This window comes from Hyperolius riggenbachi, chromosome 1, assembly GCF_040937935.1.
Source record: "Hyperolius riggenbachi isolate aHypRig1 chromosome 1, aHypRig1.pri, whole genome shotgun sequence".
Lineage (NCBI taxonomy): Eukaryota > Metazoa > Chordata > Amphibia > Anura > Hyperoliidae > Hyperolius > Hyperolius riggenbachi.
The window spans coordinates 349818663-349844801 of NC_090646.1; the positions used below are offsets into that span (position 1 = coordinate 349818663).

A 26139-nucleotide genomic window follows, 5' to 3' on the forward strand; every position below is an offset into this window, starting at 1 on the left:
TGATTCACTTTTTACTCTCAGCACATGGTTGCCTGCATTTCGGGGTGATTGTGCCTGCGATCCCATTCAGTATAATCAATAGGATCGCAAGCTCCACCCCAGGTAGTGACGCGCAATGCAGGTAGAGTCGTGCGGCTCTGCGTTGCAATGGACACGAGCCCTAAAGTGTTACTTTGCAGATAGGTCTTAAAGCTTGTTTACATGGGATATCATGCTTGTTTGCAGTCATCCAAAGAGCTGTCAATATACTGTATCTTCACTACACAATTTGCAACTCAAAATATTTAGAAACTTACTTTTTATTCCGGTTTCTAAGAAACTACACTTAGATACGTAGTGGTAAATTCATAAATGAGAGCTGTGTTCGTTAATAAAAACAAATAGCTGCTGCTATGCACGCTACGCTCGCTCCTTGCAGCGTAGCATGCCTCACTTAGTTAATTACATAGTAACTGTAAATCAACATAGTAGTGGCCGCGCTAGTGAAGTCTTGTGGTACTTCACAGCAGTGGCCGGTATTTAAGGGAGCGCGCGTTGCTATGGAAGCAACATGCGCAAGGCTATGCTGCAAGGAGCGAGTGTAGCGTGCATAGTGCCCGCTAATTGTTTTTTAACAAGCGCGGCTGAAATAGTGCTCATTTCTACCTAAATGTCTGCTACATGATTCTAATTCTGTTTAACTTTTTTGTCCTTTACAGGGGTGCAGAGGTCCGTGTCTGCTCTCTCATCTGCACCAACCACAGTTTGTGAGTACACGGCAGACGGCTGGAAGTATATAAAGGACTTGGCAAAGTGATTTCTATGTATTTAAGAGAAATAAACTTTATTTATACAATTATTGTACATTGATTTATTTAACCTGATGATGTATAGTTTAATATGTATTAGAAACTGGTATTGAATAACTCTTTCCTGGTATTTTAGGTGAAGGGGTGTGTGCTTATATTTATAGCTCCTAATTAGTGCTTAGGAGTATGCACTTAAAGGTAGTGTTCCATATAACTCTTTTCTCAGTGATTCATTTATACAGCTACAAATTGTACATATTTTTTAAATATTTTAAGTGGCCGGCGTACTTGTATATTTCCTCTATTTCTTCCTTTGTTACTATCACTATGTTTCTTATATACACCATAGGGCTTGCATGAAAAGTAATTTTGTGTTACACAATGACAAAGTGCTTGAATCTTAAATCTTGACAAAGCTCTTGCCATATAAATGATCGATGGGATGTGATTTCTCCACTCAAGACTAGCAATGTATGGTGATTTTTGTTTTGTTTTTTTGTAATTTAGAAATGAACAATTTCCCTTCCCCAATTCTACCTTTCTCCTTAATCATTGAGCTATGAATCGGGGGTAATGTCTTTTGTTTTTGTGTTACTTGTTCTTCTGTGTTAACATTTCCACATAAACTTAATAATAGTTCCCTTTGTGGGTGATTGGATGTACTGTCAAAGGTGAGCTCTGATTGGTTGGTCACGTTCATGAAGGGAAATTGAATTGCTTTCATAACTGGCTTTACAAAGCAGTTGGCTGCATTAAAAATGAGTTCTGGCTATAAAGGCAAAAGTCACATCCACAGGGGTGTTTGCGAGGGAGGGGTGGGAGCACGATTAATATTCATACATCTGTATTAAAAATGTTAACAGTTGAACAGTTTAACAAAGCAGGAACTGAAGACGATTGAACTCTCTACGAAATTGCAACTGTTTTTGCTAATGAGTTAAATAAAATATGTATTTTTTAAAAATGATTTGTTTGGATGCCTAAATGTAAGAAGCAGAAGGTCCTTATTTTACAAATGAGGGTAAGCTCTGTGTGTACAGTTGCATGGTAAACCTTCTCCAATTTGACTTCATGTACTTCAGTAGGCTTCTATGTAGGCACCATGGCCCTTATTCAAATCACTTTTTCTGCTAGGTGATATGTTCCTGCCTTATCAATGAAAGTTATTTTAAACGGAAGATGAAAAAGAGCCTATTTGTTTCAAGAGCGTCAAGATACGATTCAGTTTCCATCCATGTTCTCTCTGCAGGATTTTAGTGGCAACAGCATTGTTTGATGCCCCCAATCTTATGTTGGCCACACATTTCAATTATAATGTAATGGCAATTTACAGTCTATTAATGGTGATCTATTAATTACAGTAAACAGTCCATTTTATTGAATGAAAAATACAGTAAATGTAATCAGAGAAATAATTTGAAAACATTAAACTAACTTGAGAACAAAAAGAATGAATCAGTGCAGATTTACCAATCATTTTCTTGCTGAAAGTATAGTAAAATCGGGCACTAGTGGGCTCTTTTAAAGGAAACCCGAGGTGAGAGGGATAGGGAGGGATGTTACCTTTTGTCTGCTCCCATGAAAGCAGGAAGTAGACCGACTGCAGATTTTTTGCAGGAGTTCTGTGGGCTGCAGCAAAGAAATGTTTTTCTGTAAAGATTATTATGCTGTTGCTTATCTTTTAGAGCAGAGAAGTTGTTCTGAGTTCAGTTCTAGTTTAAAGAGCAGCTGAACTAAAAAGCTTTGAATATATTGTACCCACAGCATTATAAATGCAAATACAAAACTATCTAGCTAAACCTCACCCAATGTTGACATTTTTTCAACAAATCCAGTGTCTGAAGCCTCGTACAAACCTAAGATGGCTATCACAGTCAAGGATTGAGACTTGATACCTCAGGTAACAGTTCGGTGATGAGTCCTGTACAGACCTGTCACTAGCCTTGAGGCTAGCAATGCATCTGTTACTATGGTGCTGGGAGGAGGCAGAATGGAGTGCCTTCTGACGGGCAGGGTGAGTAGAACAGTGTGCTCATGTTGGTCGGTCATAAGATGTCGTTAAAGATCCGGCAGATCTTAAGATAATATTAGAGGGCACGCCTACTTATTCTAGATACTTACCATTTGTAAGCCCTAAGGGCTCATACACACTAGAGGTGGTTTTCGCATTTTTTAAGCGCTGGTGATTTTTCAAAATTACCCTGAAAGCGCTTACACCATTATTGTCTATGAGAAAGTTCACATCTGAGCGGTTCGTTTCTGATCCACTCAGAAAAGCGGGGCAAGGGCCATTTTTGAAGCGATTTTTGCTTCAATGGAAGATATAGGAAAAACAAAAATGCTCACAAAATTGCTTTGTGCAGCGATTGCGTTCGCGTTTTTAAGAATAAATACATTGTATGTATTTCTTTTCGGATCAAAGAGTTCACTTCCTGACTGAAGTCAGGAAGTGAAAAAATGCAATCGCTCGGCAAAACCACTTACAAAAGCGGTTCACAAAAAAAAAAAACACAGCATGCAGGTAATCGCTGGTTATCGGAAACAAACATTGCATCAATACGCCAAACGCAGACAGACACGCGAATGGAACGCAATGTGAACAAGGCCTCAATGTGACCTTATGCCAAATCTTACCTAACTTCCACACTACTGTTCATCCTTAACAGACCTACTGCCTGAAAACACTCCCTTCCATTACCTCTCTTAAATGACCTACCTGGGGCATTTACAGGCCCCTGCAGACATCCTGTGCCAGTGCCAGGACTAAACAATCCTCCCACTCACATTGCCAGGAATGTCCTACAGGCGCAGTACAAGGTTTTCTGGCCATCACGCAGGCGCAGTGGCCGGCGACATTAAGTCGGCGAAAACGGAAGTGTGCCACGGCGGGGACCGGAGGATCGTTTTGTCCCGACGCGGGCACAGAACGTCTGCAGGGGGTCGGTAGTAGCCCCAGGTAAGTTGAACTTTTTTTTTGTTTTGTTATTTTGTATTTGCTCACAGGTGTCCTTTAAATTATAAGTAAATACCCTACAGGTCAGAAGAGTTAATTGAGAGAGCTTTGCACAAATTCCAGGTAACCTCTTACATGAATGTCTTCATCACCAACAGCACTAACAAATTGTGTCTTTAAAACATTACTTTTACTTTAATCCTACATGCAAATTGGATTACAACACAATCATAGTGATGCTACAGCATATTTAAAGGGGTTCTTTTGCGAAAAAAGTAGGCAGTTAAAAAATGTGACAGATGACAGGTTTTGGGCCAGTCCATCTTTTTAAGGGGGATTCTCAAGGCTTTCTTTGTTTTCAACAGCATTTCCTGAACAACAGTTGCAAAATGTAACTGACAAAATAGTGTGCAAGTGATTAGGGAGGCCGGCTGGTATCTTGCTATTTTGGCAGTTAAACTGCTGTTCAGGAAATGCTGTTGAAAACAAAGAAAGCCCTGAGAATCCCCCTTAAAAAGATGGACTGGCCCAAAACCTGTCATCTGTCACATTTTTTAACTGCCTACTTTTTTCGCGAAAGAACCCCTTTAATACAATACAATAACATTTCTATAGCGCTTTTCTCCCATAGGACTCAAAGCGCTTAGGCTCTCTCAGATTCAGTAATTGGTAGTAGGATGAAGTCAAACTGAACAGGTGGGTTTTCAGTCTGGATTTAAACACGTCCAGGGATGGAACTGTCCTGATCTGTTGAGGTAAGGAGTTCCAAAACATAGGGGCAGCATGACAGAAGGCTCTGGGACCAAAAGTTTCCAAGTGGACTCTGGGTATGACTAGATTATTAGAACCTGTGGATCTGAGAATGCGGGGATTGCTATGCAGCTGCAACATTTCTTTCATGTATCAAAATGTCAGTAGGCCGATCTTGAATAGGACCCTCCATTCTATAGGTAGCCAATGAAGGGAGTGTAGGACTGGCGTTATGTGGCAGTGACGGGGTTGGTTGGTTAGCAGTCTGGCAGCAGTGTTCTGTATCAGCTGTAGGCAGTACAAGTCCTTTTTTGGAAGGCCAGTGTAGAGAGCATTGCAGTAGTCCAGTCGGGAGGTAATGAAACCCTGATGCTCAGTAGCAAATGTACATCACAATATTACCATTGGTGCCAATCTCAAACAAACCAACGTTGATACAGTTAAAGACTAATTATACATAATTTATTGCTTTTGAAACTTTAAATGTATTCCTCAGGCATGATACAAACCTGGATCAGAACTGTACAAAAGTGAATGCAACATACAGAGACATACATGTTATGGCCAAAGCCAGAAGTGTGGCCAGTTCCCAAATTGGCCAGCCAATGTGGGAAGTGGCCTAGATGTAAGAGAAAACATCGTACCTTGGCTGGTGAGGTGACAATAAAAAGTGTTTTCTTACGAAGGTGTGACCTGCAGGCATTTGCCTAACACTAACAAGCAAATACTGTAGTGAACTGTCAGAAAAGCCATTTTACATATTGGCCTGCCAGTGTTGGACTTTGGCCGATGATGTTGCAACTAAATTTTCTGTTTTGAGGAATGACTGGCCAGTTCACACTTTGGCCATTACATATATAATACCATTGACTGACCATAAAAAGCAAAAAGTATTAATGAGCACTGGTGGTTAAATGAGAGCATCCGGGAGCAGGAGACATTGGTTGGTGGCCATTGGGCACATAAACAGAGCGAGGGTTGAAGATACTTGCGCCGCCGGGTTCAATGTGCCGCATACTTCCTGTTCCTGTGTTCCATCTCGTAGAACGAACCGCAGGTAAGTACATGGCTAGTGAATCTCTTCAGTGTAGGTATCTTCATTCCCCAATCATGCACCCACCGACTACCCACCGCTGCGGTCCTGCTCCCCGCCCACCTGGCTACCTATACTGGGGAACCTACCTATGCCTTGTTACCTATATTGGGGCACCTTCCTATACCTTATATAACAAACCACTCAGGGATCTATTATGACGTCACAAAAAAGTGTATTGTGACAAAACCTCACATTTACACTCTATAACATCACAATCCCTCAGTATTGCACCACCCCTTTAAAACCATAAGCCACAACATAATCACCCAACCTTCCTATACCTGACTACCTATATTGGGGCACCTACTTATGCCTGGCTACCTATACTGGGGTACCTATGCCTGGCTAACTATACTGTGGGGCATCTATGCCTGGCTAACTATACTGTAGAGCACCTACACCAAGTTGCCTATGCCTGGCTGCTTATACTAGGGCACCTATGCCTGGCTACCTAGGGGGACAAAAGAGGCACATTGTGTGTATTTTGGGGGATACGGTGCTGCATTGTGTGTATATGGGGAAATACTTTGCCTCGTGTTTATTTGGGGGATACACTGCCACAGGATCTTGGGGAAATGCAATGTGTATTTTGTGGGGAAATACTGCCGTACTATGTTTACTTTGTTGAATTGCTACCCTATCATGTATTTTGTGGGAATACTGCCATATTATGTATATTTTGTGGGAACGCTGCCACATTATGTGAATTTTGTGTGAACGCTGCCACATGTTTATTTTGTGGGAAACCTGCCTCATTTATGTGTATTTTGGGGCGCGCTGTCGCATTATGTTTATGTTGTGGGAATGCTGCCACATTATTTGTATTTTGGGGTGAACTGCTTAGCACTGGAGACTCTTCTGTTTTTAATTATCGCCCATACTGAATGCAGGGATTTCTTTTTCAGCTCTCATCAAACTGTGTCAATACCAAACTGTGTCAATATGTAATTTTATAGCTGACATATTCTGCAGCGTTTTACAGAGTCCATAGTCATGTCACTGACTGTCCTCAGAGGAGCTCACAATCTAATCCTGCCATAGTCCTAGTCTGTCCTACTATATTATTATGTATTTTTATATAGTACTGTCATCTTCTTCAGTACTTTACAGAGCACATAGTCATGTCACTGACTGTCCTCTGAGGAGCTCATAATCTAATCCTGCCATAGTCTGTCCTACCATATTATTATTATTATTATTATTATTATTATTATTATGTATAAATATAGCACTGACATCTTTTGCAGCACTTTACAGAGAACATAGTCCTGTTTCTGACTGTCCTCAGATGAGCTCACAATCTAATATTTACTGATGTTTTGTGGAATAGAATACATGACTGTGTTTTTATGGTGGGAACATTTCCTACTTGCTTGTTTAAGGGTCACTTTACTCTTATCTGGGTCGGAAACACTGGCCCACTGAATTTGGGTTGCACTCTTACTTGGAAATTTTTATTGGCCACACCCACAGCATTTTGTGGCCATGCCCACTTTTGCAGTGGCGTGCGTTGTGCGCCAATAACGACCTTTCGGGGGGGGGGGGGGGGGTGATATAGGTCTGAGGTGCTTAGGGCAGCACGAACCCCTAAATACTGCCAGTGTGTAGTCATGCCCCATGCAAAAAAACAAACACTTCTCTTTCTTGCTAGAGAAAACACTGAGCATAGGGGTGTGAGACACATACACTTACTTTAGGGGAGGCCTGGCCTGCATCAGCAGGACAATTTCCAACAGATTTATGCTGGAATCTATTGGAAATCGCTGTGCAGTGGGTGGCCAGGCAATAGATCTCTCTATGATCAGATTCAGTCAGAGAAGGATCTATCTGATGGTCAATCGGCCATACATATAGAGAATATTAACCCTTTGGTTACTTACTCAGAATTGGCACAGCAATATCCTTTTTTTCTTATGTATGGTGCTGTGTTGCGAAGTATAAAACAGAAACCCCTAAGTAAACAAAAAAAATCTGTACAAAATCTTTAACAATATTCATGTAGAATTTAGGTTCAACACTCATAGTAATGCAATAGGCTTAAAAACATAAACAAAAAAAAAATCCTCCTGACATCTGACTATTAGTAGTTTAGAGGTCTAAGCACCCGGAGCAGTGCTTTTCAGCGCTGCTAGATTTGGGCGCAGCCGGCTCCTCCATAGATTACAATAGGAATCATTCCTATTGCAGCGCTCAGTGAGTAACGTCGGCACCATCAGAAGACAGAGCCGAGGTTGCTTAAAAAACACAATAATTCGGCCTCCAGCAATTGCTGGAAGCCAAATTATTTCATTCCCCCTCTATCCATGGCGGCCTGGAGGGGGAATAGTTATTAAATCGGCCCGGACTTGTGCAGAAGCAGGATCAGCCATATACCGCTGTATCCTGCGCCCAAGTCTACCGGCGCCGATTTCAAATGTACTCTTAACCTCCTTAGCGGTAACCCCGTGTGTGACACGGGGTAAGCCGCCGGAGGGTGCCGCTCAGGCCCTGCTGGGCCGATTTGCTTAATTTTTTTTTTGCTGGACGCAGCTAGCACTTTGCTAGCTGCGCCAGCACCCCGATTGCCGCCGCCGCGCGCCCGATCGCCGCTATCCGGTGCGGCGCGCGGCCCCCCCCCCCCCAGACCCCGAGCGCTGCCTGGCCAATCAGTGCCAGGCAGCGCCGAGGGGTGGATCGGGTCTCCCAATGACGTCCCGACGTCGCTGACATCGGTGACGTCATTCCGCCCCGTCGCCATGGCGACGGGGGAAGCCCTCCAGGAAATCCCGTTCTTTGAACGGGATTTCCTGATCGCCTATCGCCGGAGGCGATCGGCGGGGCTGGGGGGATGCCGCTGAGCAGCGGCTATCATGTAGCGAGCCATCGGCTCGCTACATGATTTAAAACAAAAATAATTTAAAAAAAACTGCTGCGCTGCCCCCTGGCGGTATTTTTCATACCGCCAAGGGGGTTAAGCACCAGCACTTTGGATATTACTGTTGTTTGGCATAAGGATTTGTATTTATGTATGGATTGCACTATACACTTTGTGATGTGACTTTTTGCAGGTTACAATGTATCTTTCATCCTTGCACTATATTGCACTGTCTGGTATATTGCTGAACCCGGGTTCACGTATCTGTGGGCTCTAATTTTGAGCCCTCAGTGGGAATATATATTATAAATGTAACAAGTGGTATTGTCCTAAAATTATTGCATTGAGCAGTGGGCACTATATATAGGTAGATAGATAGATAGATAGATAGATAGATAGATAGATAGATAGATAGATAGATAGATAGATAGATAGATAGGTAGAATGATATCTATCTATCTATCTATCTATCATTACTATGAGTGTTGAACCTAAATTCAAAATGGATATTGTTAAAATAAAAAAATTGGTGCTGTTACTTAGGGGTTTCTGTTTTCTACTTTGCATTTACTATTTTGACCCCGGCACATCCAGATTATATGTAGGCGATGCAGACATTCCCTTTCATGCTGCAATGTTGCAGCTAAAATTAAGGTCTCCTTTAAAAGAAAAAGGCCTTGGGCATAAATCTTAGATGTAAGGGGATTCAGAGAACAGAAGCTGAAGATGTTTATTTTTGTAGATGTACCGGTATACTGTATATTGAATAACACTTAGAAAGTGCAGTGCTGCTTTTAGGGCATTAGGTGGCGCCAGAACGGCTGTCTATTGTCTTGCTCCTCTTTGCCAGCGCAGTGCGTTTTGGGAGATGATGCCTGCTGGTGCTGCGGTGATGCTCGCCTGACAGACACAAGACTATCATTCCCAGAAAGCTTCGGTGTTCTGGAATTGCAGAGCGAGGATGGGGTGCCGGTGGCTGGGAACGCTCTGGTAGATTGAGGAGCGGAGGATGGCAGCGTGTGACAGGGAGATAGTATACCACAAGGACAGCTCCCAGGTGACGAATAGCACAGTATATGTGGCGGATGCGGCTGTATGAGAATGTGTTTTCCCTACATTATGCTCCATGGCACGGAATGTATATATTTGATGGTGTATTGCGTTTGTATTGATGTGTGCTTAGTGCCTATCAGCTGACGTTCAGATGAGCGAAGGCATTGCACGATTCAGATGTCTGTGCAGTGTGTGGGCTGCGCTGCTGCATGTTGATGGAGTCGTGTGTAATTATGTGCACGGATGTTCAGATATGACTTAGCATGCATTGTACAAGTACATGACATCATGAGACAGCTTCTTATGTGCGTACTATCAGGCTGGCTGATCCATAGGAAAAATTGTATAAACTGGCAGCTGCTGGGGAGTGAAAGAAACATGTTTTGTCTGCCTAGCAACACGGTGGAGATGCTGAGAGTAAACTAACTCATTGGTCCTAAACTCATTTCTTTGGAAGGTTGCATAGAACAAGTTGTGCCTGCTTGAAGCATATTGATCTACCAATGCCTTGGTTTTACCTAGAAGCATTTTTTTGCTTTACATAAAAGATCATGATGCTGTAAAACAGAATGAATTTATGTATTTGTGTATCATGTGTGCATGTTAGTAGTGGAGTTTAATAGCAATAGCTTTCAAAACAATATAAAATAGATATTTTGCATGCTAACTAGAGCCTCCTGTTCGAAGTCAACAGTTCTGTTCTGTTTTCATCATTGATACTATTAATATGGGAGGCATGGATAAGCTGATTTTCATACCTTCTGGAAATGCTTATACATCACGTGAAGTGTTGGCTATGTACATTTTGTCACACAAATACGTAGGGCTCAGTGAAGGTATTTAAAACCTGCATATTTAAACTGACCTATCACTAAAATCACACTTTTCATAGAATCAGTAAGAAACATGTTTTTTTCACATAGCAAATGTATACATTTTTTAAATCAGAATATTATTCTTGCCATGACAGTAAATGTTGCTCCTAATTTTCATCCTCCCCTCTTATTCCTTGTCTCCAGGGTATAGACAAGCATTCGGGAAAACTATATTGCATATTATTATGTACTCCAGGTATACAGATCTCCAGGAGATCTGAGAATGCCTGCAGTACATGTAAGCCAATATTTTATAGCACACCTGAATTTGAAAAAAAAAAGTGTGTATTTTTACTTACCTGGGCCTTCTTCCAGCCCCTGTAGTCTTTCAGGTCCCTTGGTGTCCTCTGGCTCCCCTCCATTGGGCCACTGCCCCCTCTGAGAGATGAAGGGGACACAGAGGGACATGAAAGACCACAGTGGGCTGGAAGAAGCCCCATGTAAGTAAAAATATACTTTCTTGTTCCTATTTAGGTTTTCTTTAGAATGGTAACAGTGGCAACATGTGTACTTTACAGCACAGTTGACATTTGTATATGCTAACAGTTTTTATTTAACAAAACAGTCATTCTGCTCATCCTCTCTTGTAATCAGATAGTCTTACCAGGCTATGTAGCCAGGAGTACAACACTATGGTTTTCTCTCCAAAAATGTCTCTTCATGTTGTGGGAAGTAGTCAGTTGGTCAAAACCCTTGTTCAGTCTTCATAGTTTTCTTCTGGGGCCTATCACACCTAGGCACAAGTAGTAACAGACTTTCTTTAATTTGTGTAGTGGATATTGTTCTAAAAGTTTAGAAGAGGCTGTTTATGTGATGGGTCCACTGTTTTATCTAATAAACAGTAGTGGATTTTGAAGTTCTTTTAACCACTTATGTACCAGCATTCTCTGCCCCCTTACAGACCAGAGACTGCTGATACCCAAAAATAGGGCTTACAGTTGAATCGCCGCACAGACCCACCACTCTCTCAGCGGTCACGCCGCTCACCCATCACCGCAGGTCCTCTGCTCTGCCGGCGCTATGACGGCAGAGCTCTGTGAGACTGTCAGGAGCCGATTTTATTGCCAATGAAATCGTCTCCTGACCGGCTTACAGAGCTCTGCCGTCATAGCAATGGCAGAGCAAGGGGCCTGTGGCGAGGGAGAGATTGGCGAGAGCAGCGGGACCACGCTAGCGTTGTAATTGAAATCTACACCCTGGCAGGAATAAGCAGCCACAAACAGGGCGTAGATTTCAATTACCGCAGTCCGCAAGCAGTTAAAGTGAGGCTAAAGCAAGAGGGATGTAGAGGCTGCAGTATTTATTTCCTTTTAAACAATGCATATTGCCTGGCTGTTCTGCTGATCCTCTGCCTCTAATACTTTTAACCATAGCCTCTGAACAAGCATGCAGATCAGGTGCTCTGACAAGTCTGACTGGATTAGATGCATGCTTGTTTCAGGTGTGTGATTCAGATACTATTGCAGCCAAAATGATCAGCAGGATAGCCAGGCAACCGGTATTGCTTACAAAGAAATAAATATGGAAGCCTCACTTTAGGTTGCCTTAGCTTTATTGAAGCTGGGAATCCAAGAGGAGATTACACAGCCTACATACAGTATATTCTGACAGATCAGGCCTTCTGGGAAATGCCAGAGGTATCAGATTTCCAGGCAAGGCTTGGTGTACTGGCTGAATACAGAATATGAGGATTTCCACTTGTATGTAAGATACAGACATGACAAGTTAGTTGCTGTGGAGAGAAAGAGCTATAGTACTCTCAGCGTTTGTAACCTCTACAACACTATTGGTCTCAATTCACTAAGCAGTTTAGACTAGTCTACAGATGGTTTGGTGTAAGGTTTTAGACCTTTTTTAGACCTGGTCTAAAGCCTCATCTACACGTGTAGATGAGGCGGCGATCCGGCAGCTCGATTAGCCGCCGGATCGCCTCTTCCGTGTCCCCGCTCGCCGCGCGTGCGCCGGAATCAATACCCGCTCGTCCCCGCGCCACTTATCCTCCGCTCGATTCCCTGCCATTGTCCCCTCGCGGGGAGCGAGCAGGGAATCGGCGGTGGGGAGATCAGTCCTGTCGGATCTTATCAATCGAGCCGCATCAGCGGCTCGATTGATAAGGAACATCGCGGCCGCATCTACGCGTGTAGATGCGGCTCTACATTCAGTAATTACACAATTCACAAAGGCAAACAAGGAGTAACCACGCCTTTTCTGACAGAGATTAGACCAGCTGATTTCATGTTGGTAAAGTAAGGCTCATACACACATCAGACCATAGTCTTTGAAAAATTAAAGATCAAAGACCAATTTTACCCCCTTCCATGTAGTATGAGAGCCATACCTACACAGTCTATTCTATTGAGCTGAACTCCCCATCAGATAGAAATCTTTGCAATATGCTGGACACAAAGATGCTGTAGACATTCAAAAGATCAGTATCTGCAAAAGATCTGTTCCTGCAAAAGATCCGTTCCTCCAAAATCCATTTATAGTCTATGATATCTGCAGATCCTCATACACACCTTGTTTAACAGACATTCATCTGCAGATCTGAAGATCCATCCTGGTGGATCTTATCTGCAGAAGAATGTCTGTTAAACAAGGTGTGTATGAGGATCTGCAGATATCATAGACTAAATGAATGCATTTTGGAGGAACAGATCTTTTGCAGATACTGATATTTTGAATGTCTACAGCATCTGTGTGTGTAGCATCTTGCAAAGATTTTTATCTGATGGGGAGTTCAGCTCCATAGAATAGACTGTGCAGGTATGGCTCTCATACTACATGAAAGGGGGTAAAATTGGTCTGTGATCTTTCATTTTCCAAAGACTATAGTCTGATGTGTGTATGAGCCTTAATTCTGTGAGGTATTAAGGATGGAACATTTTGAATTAATTATGTAGGAGTTTAATTGTATGCAGAGGAGAGTTTATCAAAGGAGAAGGAGTCAGTCATAGCTACTTGTTTGTGAATTGCATCTTTTGATCATTTCCCCTGCTTTACCAACCTAATTACCAAATGGTTTAGACCAGGTCTAAAAACAGTTCTAAAACATTTGGTAATAGTGAATTCCCCTTTGATGCAACTGACCAAACCATCAGTAGACAAAAACCATCAGTAGACTAGTCTAAACTGCTTAGTGAATTGAGGCCCCTGTCAAATCTCTCGATTGAAAAGCGTCCACTTGACAAAAGCAGGCGCTGGCATAGTGTACCTCTTTGTAGACTGACACAGCATTGTCTCCTAATCATCATTTACTCTAATGTAGAATAATTGAGATTGTGGCCCAAAGTAGGGATTTCAGCAGTATTCTTTGCATAAAGTAGTTGTCACAATTACATGTTGTCAGACCACAAGATTGGATTATTGGTCAGTGTTGTGACTGTCTCAGGGAGGTGAGTACAGTTTTATGTCTCCTAAGGCTGTCATTTAGAATTTTATTGTAAATAAATTTTGAGTATGCCTAACTTGGCTAAAATTGTAAGCCTTTTGCATGAGTCTTGGGATAACTTTGACGCTCCCCATTTGCATGCTGTAAAGCACTGTATACAAAGGGTTAAGCAGGCCATACACTGGCTCGATTCACGGCCGTTTCGACAGCAGATCCGATCCTGGGATCGGATCTGCTGCCAATCGCTTGTGCTAAACGCACCCGCCGATCCGATTCCCTCCCGAAATCGGATCGGACCGTCGATCGCGCCGTGCGGGAAATTACCCTCGATCGCCCGGCGGTAGGAGCGCGTCGCTTGCGGCGTACGATTCGGGCCCGATCCGAGCATGTATACATTACCTGAAGCTGGCTCCGGGGTCCTCTTCTCCTCGCTGCACCGCATTTCCGCATGTCCCAGTGTACGCTTATACTTCCTGTGTCACTCCGGTGACCAGGAAGTTGAAATAGAGGGCGCTCTATTTGAACTTCCTGGTCACGGAGTAACACAGGAAGCGCCGGGATGGAGCAAGAACAGCGGTGCGGTGCAGTGCGGAGAAGATGCCCGGGAGCCAGCCTCAGGTAATGTATACGGGGGGGGGGGGACAGGCGGCAGGAGCAGCTGAACAGATTGTGATCGGTTTCAGGCTGAAATCGATTCACAATCTGTTTGCAGTAAAGGCAGCCATACGATCCCTATCTGATCAGATTCGATCAGATAGGGATCTGTCAGCTGGTCGATCTAATGGCACATCGACCAGTGTATGGCCACCTTTAATGCTCTGCTGAGTAAATGTTCCACTTGTAATGACTTATCTTGGAAGGTTTTACATAGTTACAACACCCATTCACAGGCACCTTGCCTGTCTGTTCTGTTTTTTTTACCCCGTGGGCAGCAGAAACTGCAGCTATTTAATGCATTGATCTTAATGATATGGAAGTTCCCCATAGATTTGAACAGCTATGTTATATAATGTCATATGTGGAGTGCATGCATATATTGATGCAGTCATTGTGCAGCCACTCCTCAAATTCTGGTTCTCAATTTCAAAGCAGATATTTTATGACCTTTAAACGACCCTGTAATGAAAGGGATATGGAGGCTGCCATATTTATTTCCTTTAAAGCAAGCTGAAAAAAAAAATCTTAGATACTCTTTCATGGAGAGGGAAAAATACATATGCTTTGAGTGAGAGCTTTCCTGGGTCTCTTTCTGTGCCCTCGATCGATCCACCACTATGCCCCATTCAAATTTCATGCCTCCAGGGCCAAAGACATTTCCCTTTGATCAGGGGCTGTTGTAGCCTTTTTGTGGTCACACACACTCACACACTCTTACACACACACTTTGGATCACTTCGCATACATATAAGTCATAAGCTATCAGAAAAGGATTACTATGAAATGGGACCCTAGTCAAGATAACACTTTTAGCCCTCCACTTCCCTTAGACTTTCTCCAGGCCCTAGGCAGCTGCCTAGGTTTGCCTTGTGGATGATCTAGCTCTGTATGCCATACAGCACATGCTGTATGTACCCCAAATAAAAGCACCCACACTACAAGTTCCAACATCATGTCCCTACAGAACAATTTAAGGTACCATGTCCTTCACATTGCAAGATCAGATTATTAACCTTCCTGGCGGTAACGTTCGGGGTAAGCCGCGCAGGAGGTTTTCTCCGGCCCTGCTCGGCGGATTTTCTTTTTTTTTTTTTTGCTGGACGCAGCTAGCACTTTGCTAGCTGCGCCAGCACACCGATCGCCGCGCCCGATCGCTGCTATCCGTTGCGGCGCGCGCCCCCCCCCCCCCCAGACCCCGAGCGCTGCCTGGCCAATCAGTGCCAGGCAGCGCCGAGGGGTGGATCGGGACTCCCAATGACGTCATCCCGCCCCGTCGCCATGGCGACGGGGGAAGCCCTCCAGGAAATCCCATTCTTTGAACGGGATTTCCTGATCGGAGATCGCCGAAGGCGATCGAAGCGGGCGGGGGGATGCCGCTCAGCGGCTATCATGTAGGGAGGGTTAAGCCAGACAGTCTTCATTTCAGAATACATTTTTACAAACATTATGAGATATGCAAATATGTTACCGCCTGTTAGGATAGGACTGGAGTGGGTATATCATGACATTGTAGGGCTGTCATAGTGAGATGGTCCAATAGTTTCGCGATTCATAGCCCATTCTAGAGATAAGCACAGTGTGTTTGTAGTGTAGGTGAGACAAGAGAAGAGAAGTGGAATGGCGGGAGGAATGAGGGTCAGAATTGATGACGTGGATGAGCAGATAGATAAGAGAGGAATAGAGGCTTAGTGGATAGCACTATTGTATTTGAACATTACCCAGAGAAAAATATGCATGATTTCTATCTTACCCCAGGTACTTCATATTCTCCAACATCCTTAAACATACTAATAAGTCACCTACTTTCCCCCAAAACAATCCTATAGTGAACATATTAGACAATAACTATGGTAGGGATTAGATTGTGAGGACACTGTGACATAACCATGTGATTTGTAAAGTGCTGCAGAAGATGCCAGTGCTATATAAATACATAATAATAATAATAATATGGTAGGGCATTAGACTATGACTATGGTAGAGATTAGATTGTGAACCCCCTCGCTAAAGTATCCTTTAAAATATGAGACAACCTGATGCTACTTAGTCAGCAGCAAAGCAGGCAGTAGCATCACAGACACCATGATTGCTGTTGATCATCATCAATGCTGCAGCTGCATCACTCAGACTGACAGTGTGTGTCACTCACTCACATGATGTTATGTCCTCACCTGCTGTCACGCTGGGCCCAGCGCTGCTGTGTCTGCCTCACACACACTGATTGTCTACCCTTATGGACTGTGGTCCTTCTATGTTGGCTGCTGCTGCCTGCATTAGTCTGTCTGGTGGCTGGCCTGGGGGAGACCTACGTAACCACATGTTTGGGAGGGGGTAAATCAGGAGAAGTAGCCATGCAGGGCCAGGGGGCATGACAGGGGGAGCACAGTTTGGCTAGCAGGCGCCCAAATGCCTGCTTGCACCAAACTGCATGCATGCTTGACTGACGGGGGCAGAGTTAGAGGCGGGGGCAGAGTTAGAGGCGGCGCCGCACGAGGTAAACAATGTACCCGTGCTGCTGTTATGGGGGGAGAGGGGGAACGGCTAGACTAGAGGAGGAGCGGAGTAATGAGAAGAGCAGTGATGTGTTTGAACACTGCTTGCTTCTATTAGTTAGGGCCAGGAGCGTATATAGAGCCGGCGGTGGAGGCTGGAGGAGAACACGTGGACAGAGTGCACCGTCCGTGCATGTAAATAAACAAACTTTGTCACAGATGGTAGTAGCGGCTGTGAATTTTTCCCGCACAGCGCTCCAGGTGATCACCTGTACTGCCTGGTGCGTAAGACGACCCTAAACCTGAAGCCAAATAATTTCACCAGGGGGAAAGCGGTGAAATAAGAACACTGAGAGAGGACCGTGAAGGCTCTATGGGCTCCAGAGAGCATCTATTTTTTTATTTCCAGCTCATTTCCTTTAAACCATGCATAATTCTTGACTGTTTTGCAGATCCTTTGCCCCTAATACATCCCATTACTGACCCAGAACATGTAAGGTGCGATGCCACATTGGCCACATCTGTCTTGTTTTAGCTGTGTGCCACTACTGAGGTCAAAATACTGGGCAGCAAACAATCACCATTGTTTAAAATGAAATAAATGTGGCAGCCAAGGGAATATATAGGCCAAGTATCAACAAATTGGATCAAAAGTGACTTTTCCTAGGTAAATGACACAAATATTGGGACCTTTATATTCACATTGATGTGAAGTTGAGTTCAACCTGCATTAAAATTAAACTGATGAGATAAACAATAGTATCCACAGTCCTAACCCTAAATAGTAGAATGTAAGACATAAACCAAATCACAGCAACTCATATATTCACCACTAACCCCCTCACAGGGTTAAACTCACAAGGGGTTAAACTGTAGGTTCCTGCCATTGGTATGCCTGCCCCAGATAAACAAACTGTACAATCCGGGGTAAACTGTATCTGTCAGACCTACACAATGTTATAAACTGTCCCTGGAGGCTCCATGGATCATGTTTGTATGACGGATGCCTTGACAAAAGAAAGCCCTACATTCTTAGCAGATCCTAATGTTCTACCTGTAGAAAAAAAAAGGATCCATTTGCCCTGTTGCAGAAAAAGGAATGTAGAGTCTGAACTAAAAACGTACACGATGAAAGCCTATGTGAAAGGTCAGTGTCCACTTCATCTGCTTCGAATGCCTCAGTCACGCAAATACTCACACGTCCCCTGGTTCCACCTGGCAGCAAACAGATTGGTGGCTGGGAGAAGCATGAGAATCTCCATTTGGTTGCAAAAGACCAATGGGATTCCTCAGAAACAGGGAGGATTCTCATTGATTCATGGTGGACCAATAAAAATGGTCTCTGTTGCTTGGTAGAATTGGTGTGTTGTATTCATATGGAGAGCCCCTGCTCCTGCTGGCCTACAGTCTGTTTACCGGCTTCAGGAGGAAGAGTCAGTGGCAGAACCAGAGGACATGTAAGCATCGGCGATTACGATCAAAGCAGACAGTTGGCTGTTGACCGCAGTGGATACACAACAGACAGCATGGACGTGCTATGGAGTGAATCGCTTACCATCCTGTTTTACATCTACTGCAAGTGTGAACCGAGCCTTAAAGTGAGAGGAATATGGAGGCTGCCATATTTTTTTGCTTTTAAATAATACCAGTTGCCTGGCAGCCCTGCTGATCTATATTTGTTTTCAGTAGTGTCTGAATCACACTAGAAACAAGCATGCAGCTAATATCTTGTCAGATTTGACAGAAATGTCAGAAACACCTGATCAGCAGGATGGCCAGGGAACTGGCATTGTTTAAACAGAAATAAATATAGCAGCCTCCATATACCTTTCATATCAGTTGTCCTTTTTAGACTGTACATACAAATCTTTATCTCATCACGTTACATGTCACTTTAGAGTCCCTTTAAGTTTCCTGCAATAATCTGTTAATCCTTTGCCAGTATTTCCAAAAGCTTTAACTTTATGAACAGTATTTCTCCTCTGTGACCAACAAATGAGACCAAATGAGAATTAAAGCATCAATCAAGAGCTGTTAACTGACTCGTATACACTGCTCAAAAAAATAAATGGAACACACAAATGAGACATCCTAAATCTGAATGAATGAAATATTCTTATTAAATACTTTGTTCTTTACATAGTAGAATGTCCTGACAATGAAATCACACAAAAATGATCAATGGAAATCAAATTTATCAACCCATGGAGGTCTAAGTCACACGCAAAATTAAGGTCTGAGTCACACTCAAAATTAAGGTCTAAAGGTGCGTACACACATGCGACTATAGTCATTCCCCGATCCTTTCAAATGACGATCGTTTGAAAAAAAGCAGCCAACGACCATGAAGTGTAACGACGGACGAGTTAGATCGTTCAAAACGAATGATCTAGCTTGGCGGATTTTTCCCAACGACGATCGTTTGCAAAAGTAGTACATCGTTGGAAACGATCATTCGTACTAGGCTTGACATGCGCATTTCACTATTTCTCCATGGAATTTTTACATTTTTATGCGCAGGCGCAATAGTTACTTTTACGTGATGTAAGGTTCGTTCTAACGATGTGATCGTTACACTCCTTTTAAAACTAACTTTACTTAGGTCGTTCTTTCATCAATTAAAAGTTCGTTCGTCGTTGACACCGAACGATCGTTATCGCATGTGTGTACGTAGCTTAAGTCACACTCAAAATTAAGGTCTGAGTCGCACTCAAAATTAAAATGGAAAAAAACACCACAGGCTGATCAAACTTTGATGTATATAATGTCTTTAAAACAAGTCACAATGAGGCTCAGTAGAGTGTGCGGCCTTCACGTACCTGTATGACCTCCCTACAATGCATGGGCATGCTCCTGATGAGGCTGCAGATGGTCTTCTGAGGGATCTCCTTCCAGACCTGGACTAAAGCATCCACCAACTCCTGGACAGTCTGTGGTGCAATGTGGAATTGGTGGATGGAGCGAGACATGGTGTCCCAGATGTACTTAATTGGATTCAGGACTGGTGAATAGGCTGTTAGGGCTAATTCACACTAATGGCATTTTTGCCCTTTTTTTCAAGTACAGGCAATTTTCAAAATCGCCCTAAAAATGCTTGTGCAATGATTCCCTATGAGAGAGTTCACATCTGAGCAGCTCGTTTCCGATCCTCTCAGCATATCGCCGTCTGTACCATTTTTTTAGGCGATTCCGTCTTCATGGAAGGTATAGGAAAAACGCAAACGCTCACAAAATTGCTTTGTGCAGCGATTGCATTCGCGTTTTTAAGAATGAATACATTGTATTATTTTCCAGGTCAAAGAGTTCACTTCCTGACTTGCGTCAGGGAGTGAATTAAAAAAGTTCTGTGAAAAAGCATTTAGAAAAGCGCTTTTAACAAAAACGCACCGCCCACCCAAGCGCTGGGAGTCACAAAAAAAATTGCATCAAAAAATGCCCAACGCTAACGGAACACAATGTAAACAAGGCCTTAGTCCATAGCATTGATGCCTTCACCTTGAAGGAACTGCTGACGCACTCCAGCTGCATGAGGTCTTGCAATAGGAGGAACCCAGGGCCAACCGCACCAGCATATGGTCTCACAAGGGTTCTGAGGATTTCATCTCGGCACCTAATGGCAGTCGGCTACCTTTGGCTAGCACATGCAGGGCTGTGTGGCCCCTCAAAGAAATGCCCACCTCACACCATCACTGACCCACTGCCAAACTGGTCAGGCTGGAGGATGTTGCAGGCAGCAGCATGTTCTCCACGGCATCTCCAGACTTTTTCACATATGTGCTCAGTGTGAACCTGCTTCCATCTGTGAAAAGTACAGGATACCAGTGGCGAATTTGCGAATCTTGGTGTTCTGAGGCAAACGCCAAAAGTCCTGCTCGGTGTTGGGCTGTAAGCACAACCCCCACCTGAGGACTTTGGCCCTTATGATCATTTGAGCAGACGCATGCACATTTGTGGCTTGGTGGAGGTCATTTTGCAGGGCTCTGGCAGTGCTCCTATTGATCCTCTTTGCACAAAGGTGGAGGTCACGGTCCTGCTGCTGGGTTGTTGCCGTCCTACGGCCTTCTCCACATCTCCTGATGTACTGGCCTGTCTCCTTGTAGCACATCCATACTCTGGACACTACACTGACAAACACAGCAAACCTTCTTGCCACAGCTCGCACTGATGTGCCATCCTGGATGAGCTGCACCACCTGAGCCACTTGGGTGGGTTGTAGACTCAGTCTCATGCTACCACTAGAGTGAAAGCATTGCCAGCATTCAAGAGTGAACAAAACATCAGCCAGAACCACTCCTTTATTGGGCGTGTCTTGCTAATTGCCTATAAATTCCACCTGTTGTCTATTCCATTTGCACATCAGCATGTGAAATTGATTGTCAATCAGTGTTGCTACCTAAGTGGACAGTTTGATTTCACAGAAGTGTGATTGACTTGGAGTTGCATTATGTTTTTTAAGTGTTCCTTTATTTTTACACTACATGATACATACATAGACATAAGACTATGGTAGGGATTAGATTGTGAGCCCCTCTGAGGGACAGTTAAGGGACAAGACAATATATACTCTGTACAGTGCTGCGGAAGATGTCGACGCTATAGAAGTACTAAATAATAATAATGACAGGTGAGTAAAATTGCACAATAAATCACGATAATATCATTGAGCATAGCCTGACGCGCTTTGCGACCACGAATGGTAACTTCTTCAGAGGCATAGAGTGTAAATAGGGATCTCTCCCCGGTACATATCCTCACTAATTTCCAGATACAAACCCAATCGCAATCTCAGATCGGCACATGATCTTCTGTTGTCCTCCTCTAGAATCACCTCCTCACATTCACATTTACAAGATTTTGCACACTCTTCACCCCTCCTCTGGAATGCCCTCCCACAACACATCCGTCACTCGCCAACCTTTGTTACCTTGAAACGCTCTCTAAAAACACATTTGTTCCGACAAGCATATGCGCTACCTTAGGCCACTTCCCTTTGTCCTAAGACCAAAATGCACTCCTACTAGGTATCCTAAAACACACTGCCTGTATATATTTGTTGCATACTACCCCTCCTCTTGTTCCCCCCCCCCCCCCATTTCCTTTAGATTGTAAGCTTGCAAGGGCAGGGCTCTCTCCCCCTTTTGTGTCTTGGAAATCATTATACATTTTATTCATCATGTTACTTTTATCACTGTCCTTACCAATTTTGTATTTTGTATCATTTTTTGTATTTTGTCACTAATTATGTATCTTGTATATTGGTGTACACCATTGTCTGTATTATTATGTACCCCATGTTTGTTTCTTACTTTGTACAGCGCCACGGAGTATGTTGGCACTTTATAAATCAATAATAATAATCTTCATAGATGTATATCATAGCAAAGATGGAAAAGGAGGTTGGCACTGCTGATGACTGCTTTAATCAGAATTGTGCTGATGCATAACATCACGGTAGCGATACTTCACCCGCAGTTAATGTTATTCGTATTGCTAAGGAAGCAGTGCGCGTAACTAAGGAAGGCACATTCCTTACATGGCAGCGTGCACTACTATGTAAGGTGTGCATAGGGCGCACTACGGCTCTTTAAGCTGCGCTGCTTTAGCAGCGCTGCTTGAGGAATCAAGCCCTTCATGCCTTATCAGAGTTAGAGCCTTTTTCCACTACACAGCTGAATTGCAAAATCACAAATCGCTAGTGATTTTTAAATCGCGAGGGTTTCTACTTTATCATCGAAGTCATGAGAAGTATTTTCCACTATAGTGATTCGTTTTGAAAATCGCAATCGCTTTCTGGAGCAATTTTAAGAGGGATAATGCAATGCAAATGAAAAATCGCATAACAAAATTAATGAAAAATTGCAATCGCTGGCGTTTGTGATTACGATTGCTAGTGGAAAAGGGCCCTTAGCGTGCCTTATCAGAGTAGCATAGCGAGCGCTACGAATGTATGCCTGCTAATTGGCAATGACGAGAGCTCCACTCGTCCTGCCCTGAGCCCCTGCAGGTCCAATCACTTTAAAGGACATTATTCCCGCACTTTGATTGGCTGCCTGTCACTTGACAGGAAACTTGACAAGCAGCTTATTGGGCCAATAGCTCTCCTCCTTGCCAATTAGCAGACGTAAATTCGTAGTGATTGCTATGCTACTCTGATAAGGCATATGAACTCTGATAAGGCACATGGACTCTGATAAGGCATGTTAACGCTGATAAGGAACGCTAAGCGTGCAGTAAGGGGAGCAAAAGGACATAGCGAGCGTTACAGGAAGTAATGCTCACTATTTGTTGTAGTGAATCAAACCCTTTATTCCTAATTTCCTTTGTGGAATTGTGCTTTTGTTTTCCATACATTTATAGGTCTGGCAATGTCAGCATGCAACAAGAGATAATGATCTGAAGTATGTGTTTTTATGAGCGATCAGAATAAGTGATAAGATGTGTAGATAGTGGTCTGTGGGTTATGGAAATTAGAGATGTATATGGATGCTGGGAAATGTATGTGTCCTGAAATATCTTCTCTCGGGTCTTGCAGAGTGAAGATATTGATGAGTGGGACGATGCTGCTCTTATTAAATCCTATGAAAAAGCTGTCCAGTCTTTCCAGGTACCTAACATAGCGGTATTTCCCATATTAAGGGAACACTTTTTTGAAATTGTTATCCTAGTATGATAACATTAATTTAATTTAAATGGTGTAATACTGGTTAGTATATTGAATAATTGTTTGTAATCAAAATATATTACTTAAAGGCCACCTGAAGTGAGAGGGATATGGAGGTTGCCATATTTATTTCCTGGTAAAATGGCATGGAAGCATCTGCTATGTATGGGAGGGGGTTGGAGCACATTTTGTACCCAGTCTAGATGGTAAGCTTGCAGGGCAGAGTCCTCCCCTATTAAAACCTTTGCTAAGAATGGATGGCTTCCATGGCCCAGCACCGCAGGTTCCAGAGATATATACAAACCTATTTCGGGAACCAGCAGGGATGCTTGTCTGTAATTTGACATGGAAGTGGCAAAGGTGGATGGGGGGTCCCCAACTCACCCTCCAATCCTCCTGGTTTTGGAGATATTCTGCTCAAATTTAATGAATGAGGGGTGCATATTTACAGCCCCCCCCCCCCTCCTCATACATAGCAGAAGCTTCAGGTTTGGGCGACCAGGAACTTGGGGGTTTCAAATCTGCAGGGAAAATTTTCAGTCCCAGGGACCTTCTGTGACCCCTCAAACTTCTACAATGCCCCCCCCCCCCCCCACACACACACACACACATACACCAGTACATACAGCTGCACAAGGAAGGCAGAGGAACAGCCTGAACGAAAATCCACTAAGCCTGCTGCCCCCCCTCTCATTGAATGGCCACTAGCGGCAACAGCAATGGTGGAAATCTGGTGCTGCTTCTATTGGGTAGACTTTGATGTCTGTGTGGGAATCCCAGGATATTTATGCAGTGCCCAGGAACATCATGCAGAAGCTCTCATATTATATGGTACTGTCCTGGCAAAATTAGGACAGTTTGAAGTTGTGCATTTTGTATTGTTGAAAAGGAAATAAATATGACAGCCACCATATCCCTCTCACTTCATGTGTCCATTACGCAGCCTAGCATGCAGTAAAGTCACCGTACAAATAGTGTTCAAAGCATTACCTTCTAAAATGAAACCATTTTGAGGAAACACTATAGCCTGGTACACACCTTCAATTTTGATTGGCCAATTTTACTACCTCAATTTAGTATGAGGGTCAACACATTTTGAATCCTATGAACAGATTGTGTAGGTAAGTTCTCATACTACACCAAGTTGATAAAAGTGGTCAGTGAATGGCCTATCAAAATTGAACGTGTGTACCAGGCTACAAATTGTATGAAAACGAGCCTATTGTCAGCCCGAAGCCTTGTGACCCTTCAGTGAATTCTAGAAAGGTTGACGTTCGTTGGTTGTCAATCAAATAGCAACTATACATTTTCCTCCTCGTTTACATTTCAGGAAAACTGAACTGACGATGCTACTTTTTTCTGTTGACAAAATCTTTGAAATGCTGTAATTTCAAAAGGTAATACTTTAAGCCTTGTCATTCCTGGGATTGTTGTAGACCTTGGTTGTTTACTTTGACTTAAAGGGGAACTGAAGAGAGAGGAATATGGAGGCTGCCATGTTTATTTCCTTTTAAAGGGAAGGTCCAAGCAAAAAAAAAAAATGAGATTCACTTACCTGGGGCTTCTACCAGCCCCATGCAGCCATCCTGTGCCCTCGTAGTCACTCACTGCTGCTCCAGTCCCCCGCTGGCAGCTTTCTGACCTCGGAGGTCAGGGCCAAATTGCGTACATTTTTACACATTCCCGCTAGTGCAGGAACATTAACACATACATTTTTACGTGTTAGTGGTGAAACGCGTAAATTTTTGTTCCTGCACTAGCTGGAATGCGTAAAAATGTATGCAATGTGGCCCTGACCTCCGAGGTCAGAAAGCTGCCAGCGGGGGACTGGAGCAGCAGTGAGTGACTACAAGGGCACAGGATGGCTACATGGGGCTGGTAGAAGCCCCAGGTAAGTGAATCTCATTTTTTTTTTTTGCTTGAACCTTCCCTTTAAGCAATACCAGTGGCCTGGCAGCCCTGCTGATCCTCTGCCTCTAATACTATTAGGCATAGCCCCTGAACAAGCATACAGCAGATCAGGTGTTTCAGACTTTAAAGTCAGATCTGACAAGACTAGCTGCATGCTTGTTTCTGGTGTTATTCAGATACTACTGCAGAGAAATAGACCAGCAGGGCTGCCAGGCAACTCGTATTGATTAAAAGGAAATAAATATGGCAGCCTCCGTATACCTCTTACTTCAGTTCCCCTTTAAGTTTTGCTTTAAAATGCTGTTCACATCTTCTTTACTGAACATATTACAGCCAGTATTACAGCCATATTTATTCAGCTAAATTGCTTGAGACATAAACTACCTTTTAAACAGGAACAGACTTTTAGTTTATGTTCCTTTTGTTTATTAGGCCTGTCGGCTTTCTTAAGGTGCATACACACATCAGACTATAGTCTTTGGAAAATGAAAGATCACAGACCAATCTTACCACCCTTCATGTAGTATGAGAGCCATACTCTACACAGTCTTTTCTATGGAGCTGAACTCCCCATCAGAAAAAAATCTTGGCAAGATGCTGCACACACAGATGCTGTACAGACACAAAAGATCAGTATCTGCAAAATATCTGTTCCTGC

The 26139-nt window shown here is 43.4% G+C and overlaps 2 protein-coding genes across 7 annotated transcripts in view; both read left to right on the forward strand.

The window, feature by feature from the left end:
* Positions 1-838, forward strand: part of MICOS13 (mitochondrial contact site and cristae organizing system subunit 13) — a 32671-nt gene extending 31833 nt beyond the window's left edge. The window contains exon 4 of the mRNA XM_068234100.1: positions 699-838. Within this exon, the coding sequence (XP_068090201.1) occupies positions 699-796 (98 nt within the window). The 3' untranslated portion in view covers positions 797-838. The remainder of the gene's footprint in view (positions 1-698) is intronic.
* Positions 839-9309: 8471 nt separating this feature from the next.
* LOC137512928 (survival motor neuron protein-like) overlaps positions 9310-26139 on the forward strand; it is a 67866-nt gene continuing 51036 nt past the window's right edge. For 5 of the 6 annotated variants that reach the window (XM_068234094.1, XM_068234097.1, XM_068234095.1 and 2 more), the window contains exons 1-2: positions 9310-9498; positions 23442-23513. In XM_068234094.1, the coding sequence (XP_068090195.1) occupies positions 9451-9498; positions 23442-23513 (120 nt within the window). In that variant the 5' untranslated portion in view covers positions 9310-9450. The remainder of the gene's footprint in view (positions 9499-23441; positions 23514-26139) is intronic. The other variant, XM_068234096.1, reaches the window with a different exon arrangement.